The 10,299-nt window shown below is 38.8% G+C and overlaps 1 protein-coding gene across 1 annotated transcript in view; it reads left to right on the top strand.

Moving 5' to 3' along the window:
* The window catches only part of PREX1 (phosphatidylinositol-3,4,5-trisphosphate-dependent Rac exchange factor 1), a gene marked incomplete at its 5' end in the record, with an annotated part of 140,668 nt that overhangs the window by 78,438 nt on the left and 51,931 nt on the right, over nt 1-10,299 (top strand). The window contains 2 exons of the mRNA XM_009998770.1: nt 2,884-3,045; nt 8,071-8,204. Coding sequence (XP_009997072.1) covers nt 2,884-3,045; nt 8,071-8,204 — 296 coding nt within the window. The remainder of the gene's footprint in view (nt 1-2,883; nt 3,046-8,070; nt 8,205-10,299) is intronic.

Raw genomic sequence — 10,299 nt, 5'->3', positions numbered from 1 at the left:
TTTTTTCCCCCCTCTTCTTCCCCCCTCCCCCCCCAAAAAAAAAAAAAAAAAAAAAGTCAGAAGATAATGGTGAAAGGTAAGATAGGTAATGGTAGAGGCTGTGAAAAATACCAGCTTTTCTGTTCTTTGCTGATGTTTACTCTGAAGGATTAACAAGACTGTAGCTAGAAAGTAGATGTGTTTTAAGAATTAGTTTAAGAATCTTTGCAATAAAGTATTTTCTGCAAGTGACAGCAGCCTCATTTCCTGGACCTGTTGGTGCACAAGTTGGAAGGCATAAGACAGTAAGTAATTCCAGACAACAATATATATGGGCTTTATGGAGTACAAGACAGTCATACCCAAGGTTGGCCATCTGCTCTGTCTCTCAGCTGCCTTTCAAAATGTTGTCAAATGCTCTCAGAGTTTACACATCATAAATCTGTCACTAAAATAAATAAGCACCCAGAGCTCCCTGACTGTATTTCAGAAGTGCTGGGCTCTGCTTTTCAGGGACATGGCAGTGTCAGAGCAGCATGGCCCTTCCTCAGATGGCTTGAGATGAGGCAGTGGTGGGACAAGTTCTCTGACTATGCTGCTTATGCTGTTGAGGCAAAGGGGCTGCACCCTTGTGCCCTTTCCAGCCTTCTCTCCTCCTCCTTGGGCGGACCTGCAGGCAGCTAGCAGGAGTGGGGAGGATGCTGTGTTTATTGCAGCTGAGGCCTGCTGTGAATGAAGAGTCCTTTCTCTGTATCTTGATGAGATTTCAGAAAGGGATGTTTAGACAGTGCTAATATATACATACCTGTTTCCAAAGCAGTATGACTTGACACTTGAGCTGCAGAACTTCATTGATTTTAATGAGTCATGTATCTAAAATTCTGCACACTGTTTTGGCAGGGTGCAGCAGAGGCTGGTGTCACCAAAGTGCACCACCTCTCTCCTGATTTTTCTTTTTGAATGCTTACTTTCCTTTGCCTTATTTTCAGCAAAAGTAGGGTAAAAACTTCCATAGGGAATTTAATTTGTGATATCAACTGACATTTGTAGAAGCCAGCCTTTTTTTCTTATGCATGTGTTACTCTGTAAATCATCCAAGAGTTTAAGATCATTAACTCCTCTCTCTTAATGGGATTCCCAGCTGTCAGCATATTATCCATCTCCTCTGTCATCCATCTGAGAAGAGTCGTTTTCAATGTCTATTTATAATTTTCTGAAAAGAGAAATTGTAGCTATGAATAAATTCTCAAAATACCTCATTTATGCAAAGAACTGAGTAGTTGTATTTCATTGCATAAACATCTGACATTCCTGTCCATTCATTTGGGCCTTTATGTATCCAGGGTCTGTCTATACGGGAATGAGAGCACCTCCTGTTGCTGTATTTGATTCTGAAGAGTCCTGTCTCTTGCATTACTTAAAGGAGTCTCAGTGGCCAAGCAGTTCCACCTCAAAATACAGATTTCACTCCAAAGTGAAAGCATCTGTGCAAAGGCTGAAACAAACCTGTACTACTTTTAACTCTAGTTTTCTCCTTTTTAATGTCTTCCCATTTTCCTGGCATCTGAGCACCTCACAGTCTTAATTATTTATTCTATAGTTATTTCTGCTAGTAGAAAAGAACAGCTAGGTGTGCACAAACCTGTCACATCCTAAAAGTGACTTCTGTCTCAAGAACTTTGTAGAACAGATCTCTGAATCAACACTAGGACAGAGAAAGTTCCTTGGTTTAGCTGCTCAGAGTGTCTAGATTAGCAAAATGGTTGGATTATCAGCCATAATAGTTACTTACAAGTTAATGCAAACTTCAGCAGAACTTGAACTTCAGCCCACATCCCTCCACCCTCTGACAGGCCCTGTAACTTGAGCCTAAAAGTACCAGTTAATTCGATCTAGAGGTTGTGTGGACTTAAGTCAGTTCAGGAGCAGAGCTCGTATTGCAGGTTGTGCAACCAGCTCAGGCAAGACAAGCCTGAGTAATGCTCAGGATCCTACTTGAAATCAGTGTGTCAGTGCTCATCAAGACAGCATGGCACAAGGATCTTTAATGCCAATACGGCAATATTTTATCTAGTGAAGAGGCACTTGCTTAGGTTACCATGCTGATATGAAGAATCAAACCACAGGTTAAGCCTAGTTAAAGTCCATGACAAGCATTTGGGGATTGCAAATTCTTATTTTGGATGAACAACAACTGTAAAAGGTTGTCTTTGCCTTTAGCTGTGGGAACTCTGTATTGAAGCAATTTAGCTGTGTTCATACCACAGTGCTGTGCAGGCTCTCTGGCTGTATTCAAACTCATTCTTGTGTCTCATGCAAAATGATGCAATTCAGTGGCTGTTTACCGTTTAGACACAGGGCTTGAAAACAACCAAATAACATTTTGAGGCAAAACATAACATAGTGAGAAAGTTAAATATTCCAGGCAATCTAAAAATGTGGGTCTTAAACACCATATTATGTATCAAGATGAAATTGCCAACCTTAGTTAAGGTTTCTTTAACGTATTTTTATCCAATTGTGGCTGACTATAAAATACTGTTGGTCTAAAAAATGATTAATTGTGACTTGAGAGTGGTTACCCCTTTTGCCAAACTGGTTAATATTGTCAGGTCCCAAGTTTTCCCACTGCTGTTTTTCAGTGGGTGGTGTTTAACTGGGCTTTTGTGCATTGAATGAAGTGAAACAGTCTATTAGAAACTCCTTCAAAGCAGACACATCTCTCCTGTCAAAACATGTGCCCCAACAGAGAACTCTATCTACAGTAAATGCCCACAACTTCTCTTCAATTTTGCAGTGGCTCTGGCATTTTTCTATAGGATTGCACACTAACGCTTGTACCTTTTCATGAGCCCCCCTTCTAAGTTTACATTTCACTTTTTTTTTTTTTTTTTTTTTTTAAAGGAATTGGCTAAGAGGACTCCCTCTAAGCATCCTGACCACCCAGCTGTCCAGAACGCATTGCAGGCAATGAAGACAGTGTGCACAAATATCAACGAGACCAAGAGACAGATGGAGAAACTGGAAGCCCTTGAACAGTTGCAGTCCCACATTGAAGGATGGGAGGTACGTAGGACTATCTAGCTCCCTGGGGGCAGCTGACTACACAGTTTAATGGGCTGAAGTTTAGTGACTCATATACTGTGTATTGAGATTTCTGTTTAAGTGCTGTGTCAATGCTCTTAAAGGTGTGGGTGGCATCACTCTGAAGAGTTTAGAATTTAGTGTTTAGTTTGGATGTGCAGGCTACTGCTAAATTGTAGCAGAATAAAGAGATTATAAAAGAAAGAAAGATGCTAGAGCTAGAATGGACTGAAACATCAAATGGGCAGCTCTCATTTGAAAGATAAATAGGTCTAGAAGATGACATCAGGACTGCTCTAAAAAACAGAAGTTTCTCTTTCCATGTCTACAAGCCTTTCATTTTCTCAGGAACTGTGAAAGTTAACTCAGTTTCATATGCAGATTTCCTGCATAAAAAAATAAAGGTTAGATTAGCAAGCATTGGATTAGAAAACAACTGGTATATTTATGTTTTCTTGAGCTAAGTTACTCACAGATATGTTTTTAATGAGTTGTTTGTCAGTAGGTGGGTCTGTGTAGGTAGAATCGTTTACTATGGAAGGGAGAAAAAGAAGAGAGGAAAAAAATTGAATGTGAAGCTTGGGAGAGGAGGAAAATCTGTAAAAATAACCACACAGTAGAAATACTTGTGTGCAAAGGGTTGGCAGCTTATCTTGTGATGGCTTTAGATGAGGTCCTTGAATCAGTGCAATTGGAAGTCTGGGAGCTACACCATGGGGAGTCAGTAGTGTTAAATGGTCTCGTGGAGAGAATGGCATTGGCCTTTAGTGAGACTGACATTTAAAAAGTCAAGGCTGATCATTGCCAGCTGAAGATTTCTTAGTTGAGGACATTTTGTTAGGGGTCATGTAAACTTCCTCATGCTTAGGCTCCTGGGTGCTCTCTGTGATTCTTCTGGGTTGTTTTTATCTTTTGTGTATGTTTTAAACCTTGCTCATTTTTTCCCTGAAGGATGTTCTTGGCATCCAGCTAAAGACATGAGCACAACCCTGATATCCAGCTGTGTATTTTTTGGATAGCAAACTCAGCAAACAAGGTCATACAATGTTCTATATAGCAAGACTTCCAGAAGCAATTAAAACCGTGCAGCTCAGGGGTTATCTAGGCAAGAGGCATGGTTTGAACTCTGGAGCCTGAAGCTTGACTATTAAAGGGTCCATGATGCCATTAATAAGGTGGTGTCCAAAGTTACTGCTTTTTTTTTGAGGGGGGAAAGGGATGGGCAGGAGGGTTAACTTATCTATAGCAATGTTCTGGGGCTGAAAAGCCTTTCAGGTTTGTTTGGATAGACTGTTTTGTATGAAAGTCATCTAGGTCAATCAGCTCAAAATTTTAACAAGGAAGAAGTATGTTTTTTCCTCCTAGGAAGCTGTGGAACATTTCTAAATTATTCTAGTGGTATATTAAAAAGAGGAAAACTAGATTTATGCATCACAGATACCCGCCAGTGCTCAACATGTTGGCATTTTTTTCTTGCTTAGATGTAAATAAGTTTGAAACTGATTGACAGTTTCCTGTCTTGGGTTTCAGCAGTGCTAGGAGTCTTGTAAATTATTACTCTAGAGCAAAGTGCTGTTTTTTTCAAATAACTGGTTTTAGTTCTTTCAGATGCATTTGACAATTTATTCCTAATGGGAAGGGCTCCTAACTTCTATCTATGGAAAGCTGTAATTGCTGAATTAAATAATTTTTTAGGTTAACAATGCAGTGATACAAGCCACAGAATTAGCTGTAGGAGGAAGTCTAGAAGGCAAGTTTTTGCCTGTTTTTAGCTTATCTGAGAACAGCCTCTGCTATGAAATAGGAAATTTCCCTTTTCCATTACAATGGGTATGGATTCTGATCCAGTGGTGCCCTTCATATATGGTTTTACACCATACATACTAATTCAACAAAGTCTACAGCTCCAACATGGTATTTCCAACATGAAGAACAATGTAACATCGTTCTGCTTCTGCAGTTTCTTTTCTCCTTGGTCTTGGGAGCCATCTGTAACTTCACTTTTTAGACCATTTTCCTCAGTTAAACATTTTTTCTTAAGCATCTCCACCCTCCAGTCTGCACCTTCCTCTCTAATACAGCTATCACCACCACACACAGCATATACTGGCATCACCCTGTCAGTATCATTCTGAGACAGATTATGAGGGGATATGTTAAAGTAGGCCAGGTCTGGAAAGCTGCTGAAGGCCTGCAGCTTAGTCAGAGGTCTGTTCATCAGAATGAACTCTGCTCAGATTCATTCTTTTGGAATGCACAAAATAATTGTAGATGTATGTTATGGATTAGTTTCAAGCAAGTCAATTTGATTCTGGTTAATCCTTCTGGGAAACATAGATTAGTTTAAAAAAAGAGGAAAGAAAAGTAGAGGGTGCATGAGAAGGTCAACTTTTGTATACAGTTAATGAAGAACAAGTTAATATGCTATTTCTATTAATTCAATATTGATTTTTCTGTGGGGAGAGCTCCTCCTCATGGGTCCTTGTGAATTATTTTTATTTAACAATTACTGCATATGTCCAAATTCTTCCAGTCTGAAATGCATATGAAAGCAAAACCTCCATGACAGAACAGCATGTAAGACATGTTAGTGCTTAGGCAAAGCAGTCATTTTATACTTGGCTGCAAATTGCAGTTCTTCTAGCTGTGATGCTTTCTTTTTCTTCCCCTCCCCTCCTGCAATTTACTCCCACTTAGAAAGGTGAGAAAACCTGTGTTGTCTCTGAAAACATCAAATAAATCTTCTTACTCTGTTTCTTATTGTTGAAAAACCTCTCAGATTGGTATAAATGGGAAGTAGCTATATTAACAGCAAACAGGAAATGCATGTTTAGATACCATCATGATGGGTCTGATGGAAAAACAGAGATTCTTAGATTTTAGGGTGAGAAGCAACCATTGCAATCATTTGCTTTCACTTCCTGCACAAAATAGGCCAGATAATTTTACCCAGTGATTCCTGTGTCGCTAAAAGAGTGACTCCAATTAGTGATGTCACTGTGCTCAGTGCTTTTGCTGTCTTTGGGTATCTTTCAGAAAATTAGGTACTTGATGTTGAAGTGCTCTGAAGCCTTTCTTTCTCCATGGGCAAACCACATGAGGAGCATGCCTTTATGTTGTACAGTCAGTTGGTTTCTGTTCCTATTTGTGTATGTGCTAGTGGGCCTTGGGGTCATAATTCAGAGATACAGTGATTTCTCCTGGAGATAGTAACAGGTTATTTTCAAAATAATAATTGCTCATTTCTGGCCGTGCATTAACACTTTCTGTAAAATTATTAAGAAAATAAAAATGTATCAGGACAGCAGATGGAACTATTGCATCTAGCTAGTTTCTGCATCTTTCTTTCCTGAATGTATAGAAACCCACATGTGAAACACAAATTGATGCTGCATACTTGTCAACTTTTAAAGAATAGCTGCTTCCTTGTTAACTTAAAACAAGACATGGACAGCACAGCTGGCAAGGTTTGATTTAGAAAACAGTGTAATCAGAGCTTCATTGACACATTTAGAGTAACTGCATTGCATTTAGAAAGGTTGACTCAATTCAATGATTTCCTCTAAATAGCTTGATGGCAGCAGACTGTACCTTCCTCAAAAAAAACCCCAACAACCCCAAAAACCAAAAATGAGAACAAAAGGCCAGTCACTCATGCAGTGTCTGAAGTCTTTCAAACAAAACCTTCTGGGGTGACTTTCTAGATGGAGCTGCTTTTCATGCCTGTGCACAGCAATGTCTTCAGTTTCTTTAAGTGGATGAATTGTGTATTACACATTTTTTTTTGTATTATTTGTGATTATAAAGTTAATGGACCTTTGGAAATCAAGCAGTTTTGTTAATAATGGAAGGCTTGCAATCCAGAGTCAGTTCTTTTTTCCAGTAAGACTCGAGGCAGTGGGTTGTATAATCTAACTTCCTGGATGCTGACTGTGGAAGACAGTTAACATTTACTCTTAAGTTGTTCTTTCTTCCAATTAAAAAAAAAAACAACATGTAAAATCTGTAAAATGTAAAAAAGCAGTGTGCCCAGGTGGCCAAGAAGGCCAATGGCATCCTGGCCTGTATTAGAACTAGTGTGACAAGCAGGACCAGGGAGGTGATTTCTAATACAGGCCAGGATGCCATTGGCCTTCTTGGCCACCCCCAAACCCAGCATTGTTGAGGCCACACCTCAAATACTGTGGGGGCACTTGGAGTTTGTCTGTTCCAAGAGCAACCCAGGACAGTCCTATCATTGTTTTTCATTTGGGCCCACTTGCTCTGGTCCTGTTTAAAGGATGGTATGATCACTTTTTTCTTAGGAATGACCTGAGGAACAGTTTGGGGAGTGGTTTTGGAGTGATCTACTGTGGTTTTCAGCTTCTGAGCATCCTCATGGACTAAAGTTTGTTGAGGACCAAGCTCGAGGGCTGTCTGGTGCCATGGTGTGCACATGGCAACCAGCATGTGTTCAGGACTGAGCCTCTTGTTTCATAGTGTGTTTCTAACTTGCATGTGTTTATTAGTATTCCAGAAGGGAGAGCACCTGCTAACAAGAGCTGAAGATACATATCATGAGATGATTTTGCAGAGAGGTGGTTTATATGACATTATCAGAGTTACAGTGTTAGGGAAATACCATTATTCTTTCATAAAACGTCCCTAAATCCATCACTTTTGATACTTGCAATGATAGCTCACGGTATGAAGGGAAGACTAATGGTCTTGAGATACTCACAATACAACTGCTGTGAGACTGAAAGATTTCTTCAGGAAACAATCTCCTGGTGCTAAATAGGAAAGATTTATTGTAGTGCATGAGGACTCAAAAAAAAAAAATGGTAATCCAGAGAAAACTTTGTGTTTAGTCATATTAAGAAATTGAGGACTTCTCCTTGTAAGTGCATCAGCTATTTTACAGTTTAATGACATGCAGATGAAATAACTGTAGCACTATAGTAAAAACCCTTTATTATGCACACACAAACTGTTAAAAATAAATAATATCTCTTTTCTATATTTCAGGGGTCAAATTTGACAGATATCTGCACACAGCTCCTGCTCCAAGGGACTTTGTTAAAAATCTCAGCAGGAAATATCCAGGAAAGAATGTTCTTTCTATTTGATAATCTACTGGTGTATTGCAAGAGGAAATCCAGGTGAGACTCTCTGCCTTTACTGTTTTATAATGGGACCGTTTGGAAGTCTTGTGAGTAGAAAGTATGAAGAGTTACTAATCACTCACTGTGCTCCCTGTTGTTCTGCAGGGCAGAGTCACAGGTGTGACTTTATTCTTTACTTTTGCTAGTATTTAAGACTATATGAGGCTGTTTAGGATTTGCAACCCATGTGTTCTGTGCATTGTCTTCCTTTCACGGTAACAGTTTTTGCATCATTCCACCTTGTAAAACTGCTCATTGTTAAAATAGCACGGGCAGTGTGTAGAGCTATTTGCTTCTACAGCACTTATACTGTATTCCAGTTCTTAAGATTTTCACCTTCACAGTTCCAGTCTCATTCTCATGTCTTGGTCTCTTCTGAATTTGCAATGCATTCTCCACACTCCAGATTCTCCTGCTGCTCTCATTTCCTGGAAAATCTTCCCCCTTCAAGTTACACTTCTTTTCTGCTGATGGCCAGGTAGAACTTCTCAAAAAACAGTGTTCTCTCCAAAGAAAATTCTCATATCTCAAAACCTGGCTTTATTTCCCAGCTTTTTGTTCAATTTAAATTTTGGAACCATTAAGCTGGGAAAAATGTCAGTAATGTTTATTTCTTTTATGTGGATAATGCTGAAACTATACAACATAAATACAAATCACTAGGTGAGATTGATATTAGAAATTATTAGAATATAATCTAAAAATTTAAAATAAATAGAGAAAAAATGTATAGACTTACATCTCAGGACTTTTTTATTATCTAACTGCAGCATTCTGACTCTGCCAAAATGAAGCAAGAAAGATTAAACTTTTATTTTGACACTTCACCAAATTTGTCAAAATCCAAACTTCCGTGTAAAAGAGTTAAAAAATGTGTGACTTTGAACAGAAAACTATTCCTTACCAAAAACCCCAAACTATGAGATATGTAATGTTTTATTTCTTCAGAGCTCTTAGAAACTGGTTTTCTAGTCCTGTTAGCAGTTCAGGTTAGCCTAGCCCCTCCGTGCTGTCCAGGCATTTTTCCCAGAGTACTAAGATTTAGAAAACAAAATGTTCCACTGCCTTTTATGCAACTCTCTGTTTTTGTACAGGAGATATGACTGAACTACCCTGTGTAGTCTGGCTTGATTTTGGAGAAGACTGCTGTAACACTTTGGTTTTCTCAAGGGATCAATATTGTTTATCTTTGTCTAATAATGTAGCATGAACTAATGAAATGTCCAGAATCTGATTTCCATTCAAAAGAAGAATATTTTATGAAGTCTGCTGGCAATTTCCTAATTTAATAGATGTATTTTGGGATTGCTTAGCAACTTTAATTTTGGATATTTCTTTTGTCTAGCTGCTATTTATAATTAATTCAGGATGGAAGTGAATGCCTATCCAGTTTTGCTGGTGTGATCATTTGGCCAGCTGCTTGACAAACAAATGGCATGTTAGTGAGACACAGATTTTGGGAGGAAAGAAACCAACAAAGCAACAACAAAAAACCCTGCACAAAAACAAACCACCAAAAACTGCCTCTGATCCTGATTTGAAACTGAATGACTTGGTTCTCGTCTCACTTATACTGTGCTTACCTTGTACTTTTTCTTGATTGAAAAGTGCAATCAAAATTCAGACCTTATCTTTGATAAGTAAGCAACAATGCAGCCAGTTCGATTTAGGCATCTTTTCACAATAGCAAAAATGAGGAGTAGCATTGTTGAGACCAGTTTAAGATGTGTTTAGAATCAGAATTAGATCTGTGATTTTAGATCCAAGACTTCAATCTCATCTTGTGCAGAAGCTTAAGGAAGTCTGACAAACTGATGACAAAGATTTTCAGGGCTGAGTAATGTTTTGTGATTTTAGCAGGATCATAGACTGCTGTTTAAATTGAATCCTGATGTCAGGAACAATATGTTTCATGTGGGGAAATGGGCTGAGTATTTAAAGAGTTTCACTAAGGCTGCCAGGACAGCTTTTCTTCTGACTCGCCATGGCCATCCTTAGGAAATTACTTAATAGCTGCAAGATCTTAATCTGTGTTACTCAGATTGGATATAAATCGATGGTCCTCACTGAAGGTGTATTTGTCACTAAAGGT

The sequence above is a fragment of the Chaetura pelagica genome, unplaced genomic scaffold, assembly GCF_000747805.2.
Source record: "Chaetura pelagica isolate M959 unplaced genomic scaffold, ChaPel_1.0 scaffold275, whole genome shotgun sequence".
Lineage (NCBI taxonomy): Eukaryota > Metazoa > Chordata > Aves > Apodiformes > Apodidae > Chaetura > Chaetura pelagica.
This window is presented reverse-complemented; position numbering and strand designations above follow the sequence as displayed.